General features: G+C 27.8%; 1 protein-coding gene across 2 annotated transcripts in view; it reads right to left on the bottom strand.

Annotated features, from left to right (window-relative positions):
• Nucleotides 1-25,966, bottom strand: part of LOC112683612 (FERM and PDZ domain-containing protein 4) — an 81,725-nt gene that overhangs the window by 53,564 nt on the left and 2,195 nt on the right. Inside the window, exon 1 of one of the 2 annotated variants that reach the window (XM_025554714.1) lies at nucleotides 1,692-1,837. The exons of the other annotated variant lie outside the window; for it this stretch is intronic. Within the exon in view, the coding sequence (XP_025410499.1) occupies nucleotides 1,692-1,768 (77 nt within the window). The 5' untranslated portion in view covers nucleotides 1,769-1,837. Of the gene's footprint in view, nucleotides 1-1,691; nucleotides 1,838-25,966 lie in introns of those variants that run through there. 2 annotated transcript variants of the gene reach the window in all.

Here is a 25,966-nt window from a genome sequence, read left to right as displayed (position 1 = left end):
AACAGTGGTATAACAACAAATCATCAACGCAACTATTTTTTTTTTCCGCAGATAATATAGTTTTGTATTATTTCGGTACGTGAAATTATTTTTTTTTAAGTATTGTCTACAACGATCATTGTGCGTGACCCGTCGTGATGCTTCAATAGCACACAGAAGTAACTATTTATTTGCCCCCTGGGCCGTCATGCCTCTCCGGTCGAATGATTCGAAAAGAACATAAAAAAAATAAATAAAAATTTATAATCAGCTAAAGAAAACGGCATTTTTGGTGATAAAAACTGTTGATAAACATAAAAAAAAATATCAATAAGTCTACAAAATTAGATGAAAAATAATGAAAAGAAATAGGCGTTTAATTTTCTTCTTAAGCGATTATCCAGGTAAATCAAACACTATAAGTTATGAAATTTCAATAATCATCAATACAGCTCCGACAGATATACTTTGCATGCGCATGTATCAAGCCCGTGCGTAAGGGAGGAGGTTTGAGGGCTCTAATGTAGTTCTAATAGGGGTCCCCCCAATAAAGGATCTTTTTATATGCATTTTTACTAAGAATATGTTTAGTCCTCATTCTATGAGAATTAAACTGACTTGAAAATGCATACATAGTTGTCTATTTTTTTTTTAACAGTGCCAATTTTTTCGATTTGACGATTTTTTTCTATTGAATTTTTGTTCATTTTCTATCTTCAGTCGATTATCGTTGTAAATGCAGCCATAAATAGAACATATTATTAAAAAGTCAACTATTCAAGCTGTTCAAACATTTGTTGATATTTATTGATTTTCAATCCTGATAATTTTGATCATGGATATACTAATGTGTATTTTTACTGACTTCTTACCTAACATAACATGTATAATCTTGAACCCCCCCCCTTGAACGATTCCTATGTACGGCCCTAGCATGTATATACGTTTATACTATACATAGTCGTTTACCACAGTTTAAAACCATTGTTCCAGTTGACTATTATTGAATATATGTCAAAATATAATGGTTATAATCCCTTGAATGTCTTTATACTCATAAGAATCTTTGTATTTGATTTTAATTTAACTTATACAAAATTAAAACATTTTCAATTGTACAGAAACAGAAATAAGAGAAATTTCATTCAAAAATTAATATAACAACTTAACAAATATACAAGTATTACGTGTATAATTTCATTTTCATAACAATTTATCATTAACTATCTATATTACTAATAAACATTTTCTGAAAACAATTATATTGGAATTTAACTAACAAGATTTTGTAATATAAAATAATAATAAATTTAAAAAAAAAGTTTTATTAATAAACATACTTAAAATTAAATTAAGTAGAACTCATAAATTGTTTTTCTATTTTTATTCATTCGGTTAACAGTGTCATCTATAATGACGAAAATAAGATATTCAGAATTTAGTCACATGTCCTTAAATATAAAACTTGACAATTAAATAATTACTAATCAAAACGGTAAAATAATTATTGTACTAAATATTGATGATTAAGTTAAATTATATTCTAAAATAAATCGTTTACGATTTAATATTAGTATTAATATCTCAAAGACGTTCAAAACATTATAGACACAAATCCGTTAATAGTTGATAATATGGGATACAAACTAAGGACCTCATTCACTGGAATTCCACTCTACAGATGTTATTATAAATATAAAATTCGATCATACCGAATTGAATCTATTCTGCTTTTCAACAAAGGACTTCTTTGGTTGTTCACAGCTACACAAGCGACCGCACCGAACATCACAATCGAACATCACCAAATAAACACTCGGTAGTTTTAAACTTGAAAAAATTATTTTTTTATATTTTCAAACACCGAAAATTACGAACAAGTGACCGCGACGCGAACAAATGGTCGACTAGCGATCCCGGTAGTAATGGCAAACTGATGGGAAAACAGTAGCCGTGTCGAGTCCCGTTGCACAGCGACCGAGTGATGAAGAGAAGGAAGAACTCGTCCAGTACTCGTCGCGTTTCTTCTGAATCCCTAAAATGGACTTATAGATACCAAGCTGGTTTTTTTTAAATGCATCCTTGTGTTAAGGCCGTTGTACTGTCGTTGAATGTTGGACACATATCTCTCTCGAAACTCTCTTTAGAAAGTCATTCAATTGTCTCGCGGTTTTCTTTCTTCTTTCAACTCGTTTCTGGCGATACGATTAACGAACCGAAATCACACGATTTTAAGCTATTTTAGAAGACAACTTAAAGTAGAAACGTATAAATATCATATCAGAAGGATGTTTTTTACTATGAAATCCATAGATTACTAAGAACAATTTAAAATATAATATATAATTTTTTTTTATGTTTTTATGATTTGGAACCAATTCACCACAAAAAAAAATATTACGGTAGATGAATTATGTCATTAACCTTTAAATACAGTTTTCATATACATAGTTCCCACGTTATTAAAAGTTCATCAATCGAATTGAATTGTAATTCTAACACATTATAAGACATACCTACTAACATACTTTATAGTTATGAAAATGATACAATGGTATATTGATATACTTAAAAACTAATAATTCTTAGCAACGCTTATGGTATTTACAATTTATATTAGATGAATTATGATAGTTATGAACTACATAATGTTTAAATTAATTATTAGTCAAATTCATTATTTAAAATTAAAAGAAATCAGTGAAATTGATTTTTAAAATCTAATTTGGATAATGTCCAAAATGCATAAATCATGCTACAAATAATATAACCATTAGTTTCGATACGTAAGTAAAGTGTTAACAGACATCTCAGAGTCCAAAGTAGACCACTGGGTGCACGCCAAATTAATCCAATTTTTTTTTTTGTTAAATATCGACACGTAGAGTTTAAAAATAGTAATTTTTACGTTCACAGAGACAGTAGTAACCTTTATGTTTGTAATGGACGTTTCTTAGTCAGGTTATAATAAAAGTAATATTTTAGTAGCCAAAAACAATATCGCACTAGATAATCTGATTAATTGCCAACGCTTTCCAACAATATTTAGCTACGTTTTACTTGACTTAACGCAATATCTTTGGTAAATCAATAGTGCATTTTAATTTCTAACGAAAACAACACGAAACGTGTCAACTATCACCGAAAATCAACATATAAATAGAAATATCTTATCACTTCCCAGTATAAAACCACTAGAGGTTTTCAAAAAATATCAGCAATTTCATTTCCATGACATTAAATAATAATTCATGATTATTATTTTAATTATTGGACCTTAGACAATTTGAAACAGAAAAAATAACAAATACGATTATTCAACATGCGTATGACATTCTTGTTGATAGTTTTGAGTATACTATTAAAAGAAAGAAAATGTTGACAAACTAAAACACTTTTTATTTCGTAATACGACTATATTATTTTAAGTAGATAACATATTAAGTATATAATTTTTATCATTTAAGTTATTATTCAACTCAATGCAAGTCTACAATTTTGGTTTCGTTTTAAACTTAAATGTTTATATTATATTTGTTTATTATAACTATGCTTTATTTTCTAGATTGGTTCGTTTTTTAATTTGTCTAAGTCCCCACCCTTTAAAATTCGATTGTAAACAAAAAAAAAGTGTAACATAAAACAAAAAGCAAAAAAAAAATACAAATAAACAACAGGTTTTTAATTAGTCGAATTAAAGGAATGTTTTAAATCGAATGTTTTACAGACATTAATTGTTTAGGTAAAGCCTCATACATATACATTTGATCCATAGAAAACAGAATCATAAAATGTTTTTACATTTCTGTACCATTTACGCGGCACGTGTATTGGTTCAAAATAAAAACCACGATATTAATTTATGCGATCGCGGTAAAAAAAATATTTATGTATATAAAACACCTATAACTCCAGAGTGATGGTAGGAATCTGCTTTTATAATTTCCAGCACAGCGCGTTATCCATACATTGACCGCGAACTACGCACCTTACAATTTCCAAATTAAGAAAAAAAAAGCCACTAATTCACATTGAAATCATTGCTCAATTTAGTCCTTTCGCGTATGTATTACGACATCCGCACACGATACGTGCGTTCAACAGTCGTGTTACGGTTAATTTCTATTTCCCTCAGGATTCGTACATGAAAAGCACACTCGTGTCTCGAGTATACACGGTCAATACTGCACGGCATGTTATATGATCTGCTTCTGGTAGCAGTACGACGAGTGCTCGCGGACAATATACCACACGAACAAGTTTATACACACATACACGTATACGTTAGTCGTACAAACTCAAAGCAATTTTCGATGATTATTTACACACATCTTTTTTTCTAACTCAAACAATATTGACTTCACATAAACCAAACACTTATAATAAAATATCGTTTACGTATATAGCTATGCACTAGTACATTACGGTATGTAAACAATGTTGAAAAGATATTTCAACGGTCGTAAATAGAAATTTCAGAAAACAAACCGTCATGATATTATCATACCATTGATAATATTTATAACCCACGTATTGTTACTCTACTGTTGGTAAATTGAAACAAAATAAAAAAAAAAAAAAAGATTTAACATAAATACAACATATTTTGATACAGAAAGTAGGGGTTTTCGATTTCGTCGAATTAATTTGACTCGATCGCATTACGAAAAAGAATGCGTTTTTATTTTGATCGAGTAAAAATAAAAGCGGCACTAACGAGATCTGATGATGCACTAACCCAGGGGTCGGCAACCTTTTGAACCACGCGGGCCATTTTTTTTTTCAAATATTTATCAAGGGCCACATTAAAAAAGATTTTTACATATGATATATACTAATAATTTTATTGCTATTATATTTGATTATTTTACATAGAAATATGAGTGTAAAAAATACGAATATTACTAGAAAAAATTGCTTTTAAGAAAAAATTTAATTTTTTAACAAATTAAACATAATGGTTTACCTTTGTTTTCAACGAAAAAGTATAAATCAACCCAAGAATTATTAAAAAAACGATGTTCATCACAAATTTTTCTTTTTTTAGTCACCATAATGTTTTACTAGTAAAATGAAACTATTACAAACGCAGTCACACGTACGGGCGTAATCACGGTGTAATACTAATTGCTACAAACGCAAAGCAACTATGACCATAGATTAATATATGAGATACATATGTATTAAATACATAGATTAAATATATTTAAAATTTTAATTTATTATATTTAATTTATCCTATGGCTGAGTAGTGCAGCCATCATTATCTTCGACTCCGATTAGATAATAATAACAATTTCATTTATAAAGAAAAAAAAATTGAATAGTATTGAAAATTGTATGAAAAATTTACTAAACAAAAATAAAACACAAAAATTAACCACCTTTATGCGGGCCATAAAAAATTGTTTCACGGGCCACATGCGGCCCGTGGGCCGCGGGTTGCCGACCCTGCACTAACCCATTAATAATTATACATTGTCCTGTACATTTTCTAACAGCTATATAATTATATTATTTTTTTGCAAAGCATATAATGGGTAAACGAAAATAATGATTAATGTTTGATTATGTTAAGTTCATAATAATTTCTTATTTACATTCAATAAGAATTGATACGATTCGATTTAGTAAAACAATTAACTTTACATCATAATGGCACAACATAGAATACATAATCGATGATATATAATAAATAATTTATTATTTTACCAAGGTTAGTACATATTATTATAATCAGTAATTGGTAAAGATTAAACAAAATTCGAATACGTACGATTAAACTTATACATCAAAATAAGTCAATAGTTAACATATTATAAATGTTATAATTTATAACTAATGGGAAATCATCAAAATAAACCGAACCGCAACACTTTGCTTATTTTATATATGAATTATAATTTAAAAGTTAAATCATCTTTTTGTTTACTGGTTCGTTATCTACTAGGCAAACATTTTGTATTTTTGAACTAAGCTTAAAACAATTATATGTGTTAGTACAAACTACAAACTTTAATAATTGAAATAAATTGTTTATGTCAAAATTCATAACAAATAAAATCAGTTCTAATATTGAGTAAACCCCTTAGTTGATTTTAAACAAGAAGATAAAATAATTTAACCTCCGGTTTTAATACAATGAATAACTTTTTTGGATTGTATTTTATATTTATAAATTTAATAATAAAAAATTATCTAAAATCGAAATCGCACATATGTCTTAATATTTATTTTGTAGTTTATTCAAATTGCAATTATATAAAATGGTATTCAATAGAAATAAATCGAAAGAAATTATTATAATAAAATAAAGTGAATTTCTAGAACTATTTTGATTAATAAAATATGATTTGGATTTATAAAACGGTTTGGAAAAATTGCATACCAAAAAATTAAAGTAAATTACATTTATAATATACAAGTAATTTATAATCATAACATTATTTCACCATACATAACAATAATATTATTTATGGTCTTATACACTGGTTATATGGGTACATGACATGAAACTAAAATAATTTATTTTTTACATAAAACATAACATATAACGAAAACGGTGTTATACATTTCTATTGGCATTTGGCGTTTGACAGTAAAGAAACAATAAAAAAAATGCTAAAAAAAAATAACTAGACTATCCGTATCTGAATAATTATTACAGTCATTTTCGTATGAAATATAATAATCAACGGTTGATTTTGTTTAGTCATACGTCACGGTGTTACTTTGTATAGTTGAATTCAATAAAACACGGTACCACGGATCATAGTATTTTTTTAACGTAGCGTTTCCAAAAAAAAAATAATTTAATTGCTTATGATTGATATGACGACTTGAATGGCTTAAAATTTAGTCTAACTCAAGTGGATGACCTCAAATCTAAACAAGGAGCAATGTGAAGAAACTATAAATTACTATAAATAAACATTTCGCTACGTACCTGCCTAAAAAATAATCAAAAATTGCTTATATTTTTAATACTGAATATTTTTGCAGTATTTACCTAACGATGTTTATATGAACAACATATTATTTTGTTTATTGAAATGGAAATGTAAAAATGATTACACCTTATTTTTTATAATACACAGTAATATCACCGTATCGATCAAACTGCTGCTTATGACGATCAGAGATGGATCTAGAAATAAAAAAAGAAGGGGGGCTAGTAAAGTGAGGTACTGCCATAATTCGTTGCGCATGTCGATTTGTACGAAGACTTTCTTACGTTTGATATGGTTCTACCTAATGTCAAATGGTATCAACGCCTGATGACGATTGACTAAATAATTTAAATTTCAAATTTAAAGAAATAAAACTCTAAATAATTTAGATTATTTTTTAACTTAATAGCCCCAAAATAAGTTCACTTAAAATGTATTTATGCAATATTAATATGTAGGATATATAAATCGTGTTACTTTCCTTTAAGTGTTTAAAGATAATTGTATATCATTGTTTTATTGTTAACGGTAATGTTCTGCGGGTATTTAGGTTAATGATTGTGTAAGATTTATAAATAACCTTGGAGATAAACAGTTTTAATTCAGGTACGTATGATAGAGATCATAGAATAACACATTATTAATTTTTTTTAAATATTTATTAAACAAATTTGTTATTTTTATATATATAATTTTTTTTTAGGGGGGGGGAGTGAAATTATGTTTTAAATGGTTTTTAATTCAAGTATCAATAACAACAAGTAAACTTGAAACTATGAAAATATCTAATCATATGATAATAATGAATTTACAATAGTTGAAATTGTGAAATATTATAAAACTTTAGGATATTTTATAAATCTTAATTTTTATAAATTAAATGCGTAAAATTATAATGAAATAAATGTTTCATTCATGAACACAGTTTGAGCACTTAACATAGTTATGAAATGTTATCATTACTACTTCGTATTGAAATAGAAGTGAAAAAACTAAGTTTCTTTTAACCAAAATGATTTTTCCCTGTAAAAATACCTGATTATGGACTGGATCAGAATCTGGTGGAAAGGAAGTTATAAGATAAACATAAATGTTTATATATGTCGTGTAAGTAGAGCCCGCCGTATCCTTGTCTACCATTAGGTTCCGTATTAGGATACAGGAATGTCACCTTGTTAGGAATGCACATCGCGTTTCATCGTCACATTATTATTCTCCGCGGTTAGCAATTGAACGCTCAGGTCTTATCCGGCCACGCGGCAATTGACAGATATCGGACGGTCAGCCCAAAACTAATTGTCAACCTGACTGCATACTAAATTAAACACATTTTTTTACATTTCAACGCAAAATTTGTGTAGAGAAAAATGACGACGGAGATGATTATTAAAGTAGGTCACGCACAATATTAAATAAACCACAAATTCAGTTGAGATTTAAATGGATAACAACATTTTTAAGCATAACATTCAAATGTTCAATAGTGAAAAAAAAAATATGATGCATCAAATTCGATACGAGACAAATTAATGAATTAAATCAAAATCAATCATAAATTAAAATAATAAATAAAAATAACGTATGCTATATAGGACAATAAGACTCATGCATATTAAAAGTGTCTCAAAATTATTACTTAATAAATAATTAAGACATTTTGAAATACTACAAAGAATTTTTTATAGTAAATTTTTGAACTTTAGAAATTATAAATTTTGAATCTTTAATCATAAAAATTGAATAAAATGTGTACGTGAAAATGAAATTTACAATTTTAATTAAATTTGAGTCTTAAATCTTGAGATACAGCTAAAATATAATCAACCCTAAGATAGACGGGTTAATATCATGATACACAAATGTTAATTTGTTATGACATATCTCTATTTGATTTTTATTCGGTGAAAAATATTGACTAACACTGCTTTAAGCCAACACTTCCTTGTAAATGTTATTATGTATCATCGACAAAGAAGATACTGAACAATTTATTATCTTAGAAAATATATTTTTATGGAAAGAAAAATTACAGTCATGAAACTCAAGTAGATATTATAGAAACTCCTAAACGTTATGGCCAGTATAAAAATAAATGATGTACTTATATTATATTTTAGAGAGTTTATATTTTTAAACATAGATCAACAATTCTCAAACTTTTTGTGAAAGCTACCCAAGACATTTATCCAATTTTTCATGTGCCATACCTTTAATTTTTTCAATCACCATAACAGGACACGAAAAATAGGTTGATTATGTATCAGTTAGATACTAAGCACACATTATTGATAGCTGATATCTAAGAACAATGCTGGCTAATCTTTCATTAACAACTGATTAAATTCAGTCGTTCCCGTATATTTATTTAGGATAGTAAAGTATATTTATGAACAAAATTTCTGAATTTATATTTTTTTTCAATAAAAACAATTTACGAAAAATGGCTCATTAATTTTTTTTTAAACAATTTTTTACTAGTAATAAGTACTAGTATTTTTTACTAGTTCTAAAATAAAAATTTTATATTGATTTGCTGATTTTTTAGTGACCCATAGTTTGGGAAACGTTGGTCTAGACGAACGAAAAAATTATGAATATATTTATGACAGAAAATGCCGTTTGCAGATGAACAATAAATACCATGTGATTAAAAATATATAGAACAGTAGACTGAATCAAATAATATGATAATATTTAATAAAATAACACTCATGATGTTGATGATGAATGGTTATACATAAATACTATAGTATGATGGCACTATAATGGTAACTATAAATTAGTTGTAAATCAAAAATATTTAAAAATTTACATTCAATTTTTTAACAAAATTTCAGGCAAATAATTTAATTGTTTTTTTAAATTTCTTTTCGAAGTACTTAAATTATTTATTATACTAGATTTATTAATTAAACAGTATTTTAATAAATGTAAAATAAAATTATGATTTAAAACACAGGAGTAGTTTAGAGCACAATGCAAGGTAATTTCTAGTATTATTTCCGCCATAAAGCTTATCCGGGTTAAGGTAGTTTCTTAACCCTTATACAAAAGAAGAGTAAAATTGTAACCAGATTTACTAACGAATACTTGATTTGGAATATGATAACTAGTTTAAGATGGGGGTGGATGACTCCTTAAATAACAATATAGAACTGTGAATAATATTATTTTTAAAGAAAATATAACAAGAGAGAATACTACTCGTATATTGTTCGCCAAATTAATATTTGGATAAATATATAAAGTATTCCGTACCCAAAAAATGTATTTAGTTCGAAAACAATTCAAATAATTGGACAGGAATATTCGCATATTCGTACGAAGAATAATATGAGTTATTGAAAATTTTATATATTATTTTCATTTAAATTTACATAATCACAAATTATTTTTTTTAAGAACAAAATCTCATTGTTATATTGTTACAATATGATTCATTTTAAAGTTATTTAATAAAACATACCGGGGCGTATTACTAGTTCATTCGTTCCGCGCGAGTACACAACTTTTTTTTATTTTTATGACAATACGATCTCTTGGTATTTTTCATTTTAATTTTTGTAAAAGTGATGATGAAAATATTATGTGCAATAAATATAGAATAAGTTTAACAATAAAAAATGCAGTGTGCTTACCAATTTCGAGGACACTAAATTTCTCAGCCGGATTATTTTGGTATAAATTGATTTTTTTTTTACAAGCCAGTTAATAAATTCACACTTATAGATACACTTCAAAATTTTTATCATTTTGTTAATTTGCGCATGCGCAATAAAAAATATTTTTTTTTAAATAACAACACCTATTTAGAACACCCTTTTTGGAAAGACCTATTTTTTTAAAATAATTTTGATATAACAAATATGGGATTAAAATGAAAATTGACTGAATAAGAGTAATTTAAATTTAAAAAAAAATACATTTTTTTACGATTCATTAAAATGTACACAACTTTGTATAATAATTTATAATTGGTTATTTTTGAATACTTTTACGTATTTTTATAATTTTTTTTATACATTTTATAAACAAGATTGACATAATATAGATACAAAATTATATATTATTAATAATTTAACTCAAGATCGTAGATTCAAGCAAGTGTAAGTTAAAACATAAAGTCCCAAATCTTCATTAATATTAATTACTCAAGGTAGGTTATGGACTACTTTTACAGAATATGCTCCATTGTAAAACAATTTTTTCTCTATTTTAATAAAGTGTGTGCTTAAGGCCATATCTGGGGGGGTGGGTCTAGACACCCTGGACCTCCCTGAAATTTTTTCAATATTTTACGAATGTTTAAAATGTTATAAATAAATATTTAAAATCATTTATTTTTAATACTAACATAAATATTTTCAGTCAAAAATGACTTAAGCTCCAATTAATCATTGACGGCTTTTAGTTTTATATTATAATATCATATGAAAATATGATATTAATTTTAATAAAAGAAGATTAAATCTTTTTCTGTCTTATTTTTAACTAAATATCAAAAGTTAAAATCTAAATTCAATGAAATTACAATATACATGTTTTGGACCCCTCCCGAAAAAAATGTTTTCGTCTTGTGTGTGGTAAATGGTACCAACTTGGGTATTGTTCAGCATACATTTCTGCTGACTGACAAGAATTTCTATTGCACCTATCTTAATAATAAATAATTATAAATAGTTGTATGTACTTTAATGAATCGTAAAAAATGTATTATTTTTTGAAATTGAAATTGCTCTTATTCAGTCAATTTTCATTTTAAACCCATATTTGTTACAACAAAATTACTTAAAAAAAATAAACCTATTCGAATATGGTGTTCAAAATAGGTTGCTAGTTAAAAAATACATGTTTTACTATGCATGCACATACCAAAATTATAAAAAATTTTAAAATGTACATATCTATAAATATGTTTTTATATACTAATAGTTTGTGAAAAAAATTTGATTTATTCTAGTATAATATGATCAAAAAATTCGGTGTTCTCTAAATTGGTGAACACACTGCATATGTTTTAAGTATAACGATATAAAAGTGTCACGGGATGAGCCTTCTTTCAGGCTTTTTATAAAATTACATTTTTTTTATTAGATTTTCGATTAATAAGTTAATACACACATTGAAATGCACTGTACAATTTGTACTCTTTGGTATTTCACTTATATAATTGAAATTCGTCAACGTCAAAATAATGTACAAAGAAAATAGGATGTTAGCTGATTTATACTTTAAACATATTATCAAACAGTTATACAATGGGATTAAGAACTTTATTATTACACCTGAGTTTCAGATTTTGATGTTTTCAGTAATACATTTCAAAATCGTTACATCATAATGATGTTACAATTTTCAATATTATTCAAAATTGTATACGAGACATGGATGTTCCTTTTTTTTAAATATATTCTTCTTCTTAATATTCTTTTTACTTTCAAAATATATCTTATAAAATAACATTTTAATTATTTTACTTACATTTGTTCATGTTTATAAGTTAGAACAATGATTATAAAAAGCTTAAAATATGTTTAGTTTAATGAAATTCATGTATAAAATATTCAATAGCAATTGTTTATATAGAAATATTATAAAAATAAGACATATATTGAACACTGAAAACTATTATTTTCCTATTTTTTTTATTGCCATAAATTATTTATTATTAAGTATGATATTTAAACGATTTTTAATAATATATATTGGGCAGGGCACAGTGATCAGCCATAGATGTCTTCCGATGATGCGACAAAGTTGTATTTGGCGTGACTAATCTCTAGATGGGTATTCACCAGGAAATTTAGTAACAAAACTTAACCTTAGTCATTTAACAACAAATATGATTCAAGAACCAACAGTAATCTTACATAATTGCCTTTTAAATAAATTATTTATTGGCTATGTACAGCAATATTCCATTTTCAATGAATTTCCAAATACATAATTAACGAAAAATCAAACCGAACGCTCTTAAATATTTATGTATTATTGTAGGTCTGTTTTAAACATATTTTGTTGTTGATTACTCACTCTCATTTGCATAGAATCATTTTCCATATACGAGTATTTCTTATTAATTTCACTTCTATATAAATAAAGCCGATAAACAAAATAAAAATAAGATCTTAAATATTTATATATCATATCAAATATTGACTGGAAAAAAGAAAAAAAGATAAAAGTGACATGGTATACATTTAGAGACAATTGACATTTTAAGCGCTCGATCGCACAAGGCTTTTGTGTTCCTCTAACCATTTATTAATAAGATAATATTAAATTTAAACATTTCTGAAATTAAATAAGTAAATAAAAGTAACGTTTACGAAGAGTAATGTTATGAAATTAGGGGCTAAGCACTGTTTAAGGAATTAAGCATCACTATGAAAATTGTTTCACCAAGCGCTTGGTCCCTACCATTTATATTGTTTTCGATATGGAATACATTTTATTTAATAATAATCTTTACATGTTATTATTATTTATAATTATATATTTTACTTTTATTACAATACATATTATATTATTCTTGAAAATGATGATATTTGGTCGATTAATTTTTATGGATATTCTGAAATGCACTCTAATGATAACGGTAGGCCTGATTATTAGTATTATTATTAGTTTTTCAATTTTTACTATCCGTTTCAGCGAAACAATCAGACATACTATTTTGAGTGCATTTCTAAATACCCCTGAAATATTTTTTTTTTTTTTAGGAAACTAGTCCAAATATTAAGTTATTCATAAAATGCAACCGATCACATGTTGTTATCGTTACGAATAATATTGTAATAAAAGTAAAATTGTAGATTTATAAATTAATTTAATTGAATTATAATTGATTATCAAATGTATTTCATAATATCAATATCGTAATAAGTGACGAGCGATATAATTTTGGACAAAACATCATGTGTTTGTCGTTTGGCATATGTAATTTTTATTTGCGTCTCTATTATATCGAAATGTATAAATTAAATATCTCATTACCAAATGATTAGAGAAACACTAGCTTTCAGCTACCATTTCACAAAGCTTCAAATATTTAACTGTCGGTTGTTTGGTATAGTATGCACCATATATGTCTCTTAGCTAATCTTGTATTTTTTCGATCGATATAAAAAGAGTACAAAATCTTATGTTTTCTCTACTAAGGAGTAGTAAAATTTTCACTTAATCTTTTTTTGGTTTTTACCAATTATTATAAATACTTATATTACTTATATTACCGGGTTACTATAATTGTTTAGTAATAAGAAATCATTGAAGGGTTCACAATGTATTATTTTTTTTTCAGTCATGTTACATATATGTGCGTTTTTAATATAAAAATGTTTGACACTTCATTATTTAATGTCTAACTTGAAAAATAAGTATTAAACACTATGAAAAGATCATATGATTTTATGAACTTAAAAATATCATTGGCTTAATATAAACGAGAAAATAAAGCATATTTGGACATGATGAAACTCTTCTAGCAAAACTATAATGAAATTACACAAGATTAATGATCTTATCTCCGTGGTGCAGTCTTAGTCTAATTCAATATATTATCTTCCGTGTAATGTATTATGAAAATAATAACAGATTTTATTGAAAGTTATGTTAAAAATTTAATTATAATCTCATTTAAAAGAACAACAAAAAAAATTGATATTTTCTTAACAAAATACCAAATTTGTTTCATTTTGAACAGAGTTTAATATTATTAAAAAAATTTAAAAGAACAATTTTACAAATGCGTTTGGTATTGTTACTCTAACCATTGTATGGACTTTGTGCAACTTGGCTCCACGCAAACAATAAAACATTTTTAGTACAATTAACATACATGTTTAATTTTCCTAAGTACATTATTGGAGATTCTTCGGGATAGACATTATTATTCTGAAACAACGTGTACAAATTACAATTCGAAGACTAGAAATAACGTTTGAAATACATATTTATATAATTTATTTAGATAAATATAAATAATAATATAAAGTATATTATATATTTATATAAATATATAAAATATAAATTTATTTACTATATTTACTATTCACCGTACTTTTAAATTCTTTCATTATATTTAATTCGCAAATTTTCCCTTCATTTACTCTCAAAAACCGCAAAAAGGAAACCATATCGTTCGAATATAGACAAGATTAACGACGAAATTTATGTGCCCTTTTCTTTAAACGTATATTGTAAGCAAAAATACATTTTCACTGGAATACAAGATCGTAGATACAAATCACTACTGATATTCAAAAACTCTTTTAGCTGTTAATGAGATTTTGAATATTTTATAAAACCAATTATGGTGTGAATACAACTGGGGTCTACGAAAACGAATCAATAAAAACACTCGCAAAACAACTCTAACATACTCGCACAAACACGCACACAGACAATAGGATTTTTTTGCAGTATTCTACACGCAAAGTTTTCGGAAGAAAATTGATAAGGTTCAATTGTTAGTTACGAACAAACATAATGCACATCGACAAGGTTGACGAGACGGAAAGAAACTTGATACATTACTGTACTGTAATGTACCTACCTACAATCGTGTCTAATAACCACAGAAAATATCACGCTACATACTCTAGAACACATTGTTAAAGGAACACGAATTGTTTTAATTTTATTAATAATCCATCCACTGAACGAGTGTATTGTAAATCGCTATGAGGGTTGTGATTAATTTATCCTACACATACAGTATAATGATTTAATTTTCAACACGAATTAATTTTATAAACATAATAAATAAAACTGGTCTTACAAATTCAAATTACTATACTACAAGTAAAAAAAAAAATAGAAATTTTAATAGCCAAACTTGTTTTTATTTTAAGATAGACGTTCAAAGTTTAAGTAATCATACAAATTATCTAACACGGTAATTGAAATTATAATGTTATTATAACCAATTTAAAGTTAATAAACTTATAATAATTATAAGTTATAATAATTCCTTCACATTGTCGTAATAATGTAAGATAGTTAATATTTCCAGCATTTATTATTCCCAAAGAAGAACTATATAATATAGTTTTCTCAAAAACATCATAATTAAAAAAAACATGAAAAGTATTATAAATTAATCTATAAAACAATGGTTCCCAACCGGTGTGCCGCGAGCGCCCTTTAAATGTGGTAAATCTATAAATTGTTTTATAAGTATGTATTTACCAGCTTATTATTGATATTCGAGATGAAAACTGATCGAAATAATCGTAGATACATATAATATTATTTATTGTAAGTATGTCCGTCGCAGCCGTCGATCGATTGTATTAATATATTTCACAATAAATAACCCTCTAATAGAGTAGACTGTAAATAGTATACATATATATAAAAAATGGTTCACATAATATATGGATTGGTGTGCCGCGAAAATTTTGTTGGAGATGAAGTGTGCCGCATTGTTAAAAAGGTTGAAAACCACTGCTATAGAAACACTTTTATACTGATTAATATTATATACTCGTAGTTCTGTTAATTCAACATTTTTAAGACTTGAATTTAAAAAAAAAATTATAATAGTAATGAAATAAAATATTTGGTAATCCTAATTTTATTCCGTTGATATTGTTTTTTTTTTTTTTTTTAATTAAAAATAAGAAAGTTAAACAACACAAGTTATAGGAATACATGCACACATAAATATCATCTCGTCTTGACTTAGATGATCTAATTTATCTTTTAATATGAAGGATATCAGAAGGTATTGACAAAAGGTAACAATAACAGAATTCGTTTTTTTTCAGTATTTACGAGTAACAAAACTACAGTCACACTTTTCTAGAACAGAATTCATCTTTTTTTTTAAATGCCATAATAAAAATTAAAGCAACGAAAATATATTGAAATAACTAATAATTTGAAACAATATTTTGAGTGAATCAATTTAAATTTTATGTTTTTGACAATTCAATTCGCAAACAATAGTGCATCAAAATATCAGAAATATTTTGAACAATGTAACATTGATGATTAATCTTATACTATAATTTCGGGTTATAATATTCAAATGTTTAAATTTTTCTAAAAAAAATTTAAAATCCTTAATAATAATACATAGTCATTCATAGTAAATGTTAAAACGTGAGAGTAATTTATCTCGTCTAAATAAATAACTACTATTGGTAAATGTAATAATATAAATATTACAGGTATGTTACATGCAATTTATGTGTAATAAGTGACATAATTATAATGCATACTATTAATTATCTATTTACAGTACATTTAATGCATCATGCTAATAACTTGAGTATAATACTACATTTTTTTATTATATTTATAAGTAATGATTATCAAATAAAATTGTCCTGTTGTCTAAGTTTAACCATGTATTTTTTTTTTAGTTCAATTTTTTTTTCCGACTCACAATTTAATTTGTAACCCTAGATATGAATTATCAACGAAAACAATAAGACCAAAAGGATAAAATTAGCGTGTTTAACAAAGCTACATAAACTCAATTATGTTGATTAAAACTTTATTTTAAGCCTTACTGAATCTATACAATTTGTATATAAATTTGTAAATATAGCTCATTTACAAATCGTCATAAATAAATTTTAAAACCAAAAGCCAAAAGTTTGCTAACTATGGCATTATTAATACATACTGTATAATAAAGGTATTACATTTATTTAAAAAGTTTCAATTGTTATTTTTTTCACTTTTAGATCTTTAAAAAAATATTTATAAATAACTGTTTTTCAATTCGTTTAGAATGTCTGGATCATAAAATTCATGACGTGATGAAATATACTATTCAATTAGTATAACGCAGGACAAAGCCGAGTATAGGAGTACGAGTAGGTGTAATAGCATAACATACAAAATCGAGTTGATTCAAAACGAATACTACGCGGCATTCGTTAAAAAAAAAGATTCAATAACAAAGACAACACATAGTGGTTAGGTTGCAGCATACTCGTCCTACCCCCACGTGTAAGCGTAACATGATATACGTAGGAGACCAAGAGTACCACCACCTCTAATAGCCAATAGGTAATCTTCACATATGTTTTATCTGACAAGCATGTTATATCATATTATGCCACATGCGCTCAACTATTTTTTTTTTTTTTGAATCACGACAGACCGAACTCAAAGATTATAAATATGCTGTGGACCAAAAACAACATACAATTATATGGTAAATCTGGCGTATCATTTCGATGTGAAACATGTCTCCTACATAATCGATAGGCTGGTATTTGAATTGACTTATTTCGACCTATCGCGTTCGTGTTAAGGTCTACGTGAAACCGCACACATAAAAACACACATTAACGAAAACAAAATTAAGTCTGCTGAAAAAAAAAAATATGCAAACCCGTTCAGTACGAAAAACGTAACATTTCGATTGGCTACCGTCTCGTCTTAAATGAATATTAAATGAGTCGGGAGTTTCTTTGTACCGAATACCGAAACTGGTACACGATTTAATTGCGCTGAGGGATGTGTTTTGGTTTTTCTCTCTATCACGGTGCGTTGTAATATTTTTAACTGTAGTAGTTCGTAGTAAATATTTTGGGGATATATAAATTATTTAACTAAACTCCATACAGCACGAATAAAAAAACCCTTTTATTGGGAAATTAATTATACTTAATAATTAATTTAATATTTAGTTAATATTTTTTACTTAATTTAATACTAAATTTTTTTATAAACTTATGTGAATAAATCTGCGAATTCGCAGATAAACGCAGCAGAGCCGTAACTAAGGTGAGGCGAACGAGACACTTGCCTTGGGCGCCTGAAGCTGGGGAGCACAAAAATATTAAGTTATTAACTTAAGAAAAAGTATTAATTATTGTATAGTACTATATAATTGACAATATAACATTTAAATATAATGCATTGCTACGCACCGATCCGTAAACGTAATATTATATTTTCAACATAAAATGTATTTCTTCATTGATTACTCGTTTATTACTTTACAATTATTGAATTATTTTTAGTATTTATTATAATAAATTATAATTATTATTATAGTTTTATATTTTGTTATTAATAGTATATATTATGTTATCTTTATGACTACTATTTTCCATTTAATCAACAGTCGATCGGTATCTGCATAATAGTAATATAATAATAATAATAATAATATATATATAATATATAATTATACATAATATAATATAATATCTACATTATATCTGCTGACACAAAAACAAGGAAAATTAAATTATAAATAATAATTTTTTTAAATTATTTTATTATATTATTATTAACTATTATTTTGAAACATCTAAAATTTGCAAATATCAAATTTATTTGTTTAACATAATATAAGATGATAATAATTATATACTTGTGGCTAAAAATGTTATTTCTTGTTTTGCTAGAAATCTAATTACAATTTTTCAAATTTTTCCGAAACCTATTATACATATTAAAAGCTGTGAGTGTGACAACCTTAAAACCACATTGCTTCAGTTCTGCCTCAAGATAAAAAATGGCTCGGTACGGCTCTGAAACGCAGATGACGACGTACAGCAACTAACGATGGCGCGATGGCACGGAAATTATTCTCGTGAGCCCAGTTTCAATAACGTCAATAATACTTCGTTTATTCTTCCCGGCCTCCACCATCCAACTAGCCAAAGCATTACATGTTACGATTGAACCTGTCGGACGTCAGTTTCACTGAAACGGCGACCGTTGTCAAAATGACTAAAATAGTATTTTCATCGAAATAACTATTTATAGATTATAGATTTTGTGGCCTTAAATTTATAATAATAAATATAGTAAACGATATAAACATATTTTTAATTAAAATAAAAATATTTCTTTAGATTTTTATTTTTAAATATTTATTATTTACAAGTAACTGTTTTTTTTTTATTTTACAAGGGGAGACTCAATGTCTTCCCTGACGATCCGCCCCTGGTTTTCAATGTCGAATCGTCGAATATTGCGCATTCATAGAACGTCGTAACGAAACACGAGCAATACAACTATTAGGCGGTTTAGCGGTTTTCGTTTATCCGTGTTTCAGAACGCCGCGTTCCGAGACGCGTTCCTCGGCCGTCCCGTTGCGTCTCCCCGCGAACCGTTGTCGTCGCCTCGTTCGCGGGTAGCCTAACCGCAGACACGCCAGAAACGGCCGGCGAAGGGCGCGGTTTCCGTGGCAGCATATCGATAGGGTTCTTTTTTTTTTAAATTTTTTCCCCTCCTCCTTTTACCATTCCCGTGCCTCACGACGCTCAAGAGAGACGCGCAAGATACGTTGCAGCGGTTAAACATCCGGTTCTCCTCGCACAACGTGCCGTTAACGTGGCGTGTGCTCGCGTGTCACGAAGAATCGGACGGCGGTGATGTCGTGCACGATCTATATATAGAGCCATACGGGCACCAGATGGTTGACACGTGCGATGCAGCGCAATAATAATAATAATAGTAGTACGTGTACTAGCGATGAGGAGAAACCGAGAGAAGGTGCGCACCGGTACAGTTACTGCCGGAGGATGGGGAGGGGAAACGTGGCGTTTTATTATTACACGCGCCGCGCACTACGGGCCGCACCTTGCAGCGGATTCGCGTCCGGATGCGTCGGCCCGCGCCGAGACGGCACACTTCCGCGTTCGCCGTGTACGGGGTGAACCCGCCGCCGCCGCCGCCGCCGTTCGTGTTCGACGCCGCGCTCTACCTCGCAGCCTCGACTATTCAACACGACCGTCGACGCCAAGCACTCTTGCGTCGCACCGCCACGGCACGGGCGCGCGCACGTGGTCCTCTTCCCGGTCTCGTTCCACCCGCGCAGCATCCGTCGACCGCGTCTCGCTCGTCGGCCGGATGAACGGTTTTTTTTTTTTTTTATACATAAAAATTCACGCGTACGTATCGGCCGTGGATCGCGATCGTTGTCGTAGGTTTGCACTCGACCGCCGTACGATATCCGTCCGCAGCGATCCGGGCGTTTGTATTTTGTTGTTATCATTTTCCTCCCCCCCCCCCTGACGCGTGATGGTCGTACATAGACAGTTTGCTGGACGCGTGGGCGTCTACTCTCACGATTTTTCGAAACAAAACGACGAGCCGCGCACAGCGAACACACGTGTACGTTCGAACGTGTGCGCACATACGATGTCCGTTTTCACGCACTGCCCCGGGTCACCGTCGCCGACCACCTCCACCACGTGTGCGCGCGTTCCGAAAAACGACACACGAAACGTTACCACATGCATACGCGCGAACGTGTTTCGGAACAGAATTTCGACATTTCTCTTGCCTAGATTCGTCCGTAAAACGTTTCGCTTTTCGACCGTATTGTTATTTCATAAAATCTTATCGCCACCACCCCGAACAACAACACCGTTTACGCTATATTTTCGACGTCCAGGGAACGAAGATTTTTGTCGAAAAACATTGTCGTGTTAAATTTTTGCGAAAAAACTCCACTGGGACGATATTCAATCGATTATCATATTACATTCCGTGATAGCTGAACGATTCATTTCTCGTGACGTTTATCCGCGCGCTAACGTTCGATTTATTCATTCGTATTGAGCCATTACGAACGTTTTATTTGACTCGTTTGAAACTTCTAATTATTATACGAGAACGATAAATGTTGTCAATATTCCGTTCGAAATGTAAATGAAGATTGTTTGAGAAATTATGAAACGCGTAAGCAGCCAAACGAAAACAATCTTTACGTAGGACATTGTAATAATTCTCGTTTCGTTTGCGGCCCCAAAAAGATTACGCAGGATAAGAAGAAAAATACTTCCAAGACCAAAAAATTAGTGAGAAACTGAGATCTAGTGTTTGTCATTTCATTCCCTGGATAGGATATAGGTACTTGATAGTGCTATTACACGAGATTGAGTATACGATATAGAACGTACTGTAATCCTTTTGTTAGTATCTCTAGACGCGGTCAACTAGGTCAATAACGTATAGTACGATAACGTACTCATATTATTTGTATGAATATGAAAATATTGATATACCATACGTAATATTATAGAAACAATTGGAAATTTAACTACGTATCAATGTATATATATATACTAATCACATTTGTACATATTAAATACATCATCGTTTTTAATATTGTAATTCAAGTGTAATTATACGGACTAAAACGAGGCACTGTATACTAATATTTTTATACGCAATTTTTAAATTTCAATTAATCAAAATAACAATGAACCATTATAATTAAGTATCAGATATCATAAGTACTTTTTAATAACTAAGAAATTTAAAATCATTTTTTGAAATCGATTATTATCGCGGTTAAAATTAAAATAATAATGCAGCACTTTGATGTACAGAACTAAAGATAGCTGCGAGGTGCAAGCAAATATATGTCAATCATAATAAACATTATTTTTTATTTTTGAAATGTAATACTCTCAAGTGCAAATAATAATACAAATTAATAATTTTAATTAATAATACAAAGAAAAAGACCTTTTAACATTTAAATGGATCAAAATCGACATATAAAATCAATTTCATTGTTATGCATGAATAACAAAAAAACCAAAACTTATGGTATTCATACAATACTTTACACTTATACATATAATATAATTAGTAGAAACCATATAGTTTTGCCATGTAAATTATATGCCTATATGACTGTATAATTACATTAACCAAACTCAACATTTACATTTACAGAAAAGATTAATTTTATGTATTCAGTAGACTGTACACAATGTCATATATACGAACTACGGGGAAAATACAAAGCGTTTACCCTACTTCACAACTGTAAACCTACATTTTGTGTTCATAAAAACAAAAAACAATTTATGTATTTAAAGTTAATAAGTATTAAATATATTATGTGAATATATATAGGCGCTATAACAATAATAAGACTAATCTCTTTTAAAAATAAATTAAATCTATCCTCTCACAAAAGTACTAATATTGTATTATCATAAATACTCGTAAAAATAATGATTAAAAAATTTAATACATGTATTATATTATAAAATTTAAAAAAAAATGAGTTACTGAATATAGATTGAATATTGTATAATATTCTATAAAGCTTTTTTGCATGTTTTTAAAAATATTATTTTATTCACTTAGAGTTAGTTCTTAAATTAAACGTACATACACATATATATGAGAGCTCTAGTTTCAAAATGTACATTCTCCATGTTCACTAAATTTTCAGAAAACCAAAAAAAACCAATAACTTAATCAAAAAATATTTTATCTCCATTCGGATTTTTTAACCTTTTCATATAGTTATGCAAAGATGATTTACTAGATTTTTGCTTAAAAAAACAAGATTTTGTCGTTGTTCTGACAAAATTTTGTTTGGAGATTGTACAGTATGAAACTAACAAAAGGAGATTGCTTGTTTTGAAAATAACTTTACTAAATAATAAATAGGTATTGAGAAATTAAAAATTAGAAGTCTTTATTCTTTTTTTATTTAGTTTAGAAGTTTACAAAAAAATGAAAAATGTTAATTATTATTGATTATAATTATTTTAATTATTTAATAATAAAACTTGTTAAAAATAAAAAATACTAAATATTTTTATGACTATTATCTGTACTCATATATAACACTAACCGTATTTTTTTCTGCTGGTTTCTTTTCCTTCAGCTGGATTTCGTATCCTTTTTCTAGTTTTATTGTCAGTTGTAGGAGTAATATTAACTTCCATTATTTTTGTATTAAATTTTAAATAGATTATACGTCATACACAAAAAACTATACGCATAAACAAAATATAATAATATTATATTATATACAGACGAAAGGCACGACGTAAAGTTTACAACAGCGCAGTCAACTGAAAACGTAATATTCTATAAAAAAATATTATTGACAATGATCATTAAGACGACGTCGTCATTATCGATAAGCGAAAACCCGTGCAAACGGTGTACAATGTATTTATAAATCTATTTTTATAGTAAAACTCAAGAAAAATATTATTTGATTGAAAATTGTATGTTTTTGAAACTAAATGTAAATTTCAAGTTTAAAAATATACTGGAGATTGACCATTTTGCTTGACAATAGTGAGATTGTACGTTTTGAAACCAATTTGTCAAAGGAGATTGTACTTTTTGAAACTAAATGCAATTTTCAATCTTAAAATACATTGGAGATAGACCCTTTTGCTTGAAAATAGTCAGTTATTCGAATTCAGCGCTGAAAATTGAATATGCAACGATATCTACCTCAATTTTCATAAAATATGGAGATTGTACACTTTGAAACTAGAGCCTTCATATATATATATAATAATAATTTGTTGAAATATTAAAATAAATAAAAGGTACGTGTATATATTTATTTATTTTATGTTGATATGTGCATGTAAGCTACTTAAATGTCATACACAAAGTATACATACTTTTTCAAATAATTTTAACAATATTTGTAAAATTATGTTCCATTATTTATTATTTTATTGTAACATGTATTCGTGTATGTTGAAATATGTACAATGGTTTACGCAGTTATTTGTTTTATTAATCACTGAAAAGTCGGTAGACATGACAAATGATTATTACGGACAAAACTACAATTCAAAGTTTGAATAAAAAAAAAAAAAAAAGAAAAAGATTCATTATAACGAAACGAATGTCCAACGGTTTGAGATCAATTTTTCATTGAAATTAAACTTTTTTATGTATTTTTTTATTATTTTCTAATAATTATAATAGATATTATATATAATAATTATTATAAAATTATTAAAATTGGTGTTATTAATATAAAAAGAAACATTGTACTCAAACAATAAATTTTCAGAAGTATACATATGAATAAAATTTAAAAGTTATTACAATATGTTAACAGTTTATTAGACAATCGAGAGATTTAAAATTTAGATAATTAGTTATTAATAGAATATTTATTAAAATATGGTTATCAATACATTTATATAACATAATTTAATTTAATGTCTTCAGAAATTATTGACGCAACCTAGAAATTTCAATAACTTTTGATAGAAACTACACGTAGATTCTACAACTATTTCGACAAATTATATTTTATAATCAAATATCAGTGCCGATTCCACAAAATTCTTGTAGAATATAAGTATAATATATTAAAGTAATTTATAATGACAGTTAATATAAATCAATTTCACATGTCTGTTTCGAATGCACAACAATTAGAAGCTGTCCGCTTACATGATAATCATTTGGCTCTAATAATTTATTCTTAAACAATATTCGTACGTTATCGACAATACACATACTCCTAAACACAACTACAAAATATATTACAGTAACAAATAAATTTAATGAAAGCGAAGCACAACGTCGTGATTATCATCGGGCTGTTTTGACTTCATAAATATTTATGGATAGTGTTATACACACTGAAAATTAATACAAATAGTACTTGGTAGTTGGTACATTTTCAATAATACCAGCGGGCGTGTGCCCTGGTATAACAGTATGAATATTGCGGTTACAGAGTTTGTATCTTAATGTGTAATTCGTGTTGAATAATTTGCTAGCCATCAAACCACCCATGAGAATAGTTAAGTAAATATGTATATTATAACGAGTCGTATTATATATATATGAAGATTGATAAAACTCGAATATTGTTTTTATTTGTGACTAAAACGTATTGATGACATATTGATAGAAACAAATAACCAAAAATGGTACGACAAAAAGGATTAATTTACGTGTTATTGAACGGAACAAAATAATTTACTGTCGCAATTAATTTGCATTGTAACGCTGGGTTTTTACCATAACTCGACTTCATAATGACTTGAATATTTCGAACAAAATAACATGTAAATCTCCCATTAAAATTCGGGTGTGGAAAAAATCACAACAGTGTGACTTGAACAATGTGTTCAATCTATATTTATGATAAAAGATTAATAAACTCCATCATTAACTTAAAGCCCTTAGTCATACCAATAATAAAATTGCTACGTAGTGCCTATGTTATATTATTATAGACGAAGATTGTTATCGATTTGTTAATCGATACGTACAGCGTTTTCTTAGTGCCTATTTGTCAAATTACTCTT

The sequence above is a fragment of the Sipha flava genome, unplaced genomic scaffold, assembly GCF_003268045.1.
Source record: "Sipha flava isolate LNK unplaced genomic scaffold, YSA_version1 231_pilon_pilon, whole genome shotgun sequence".
Lineage (NCBI taxonomy): Eukaryota > Metazoa > Arthropoda > Insecta > Hemiptera > Aphididae > Sipha > Sipha flava.
Note: the sequence above shows the minus strand (reverse complement) of the source record. Positions and strands in the feature narration are given on the sequence as shown.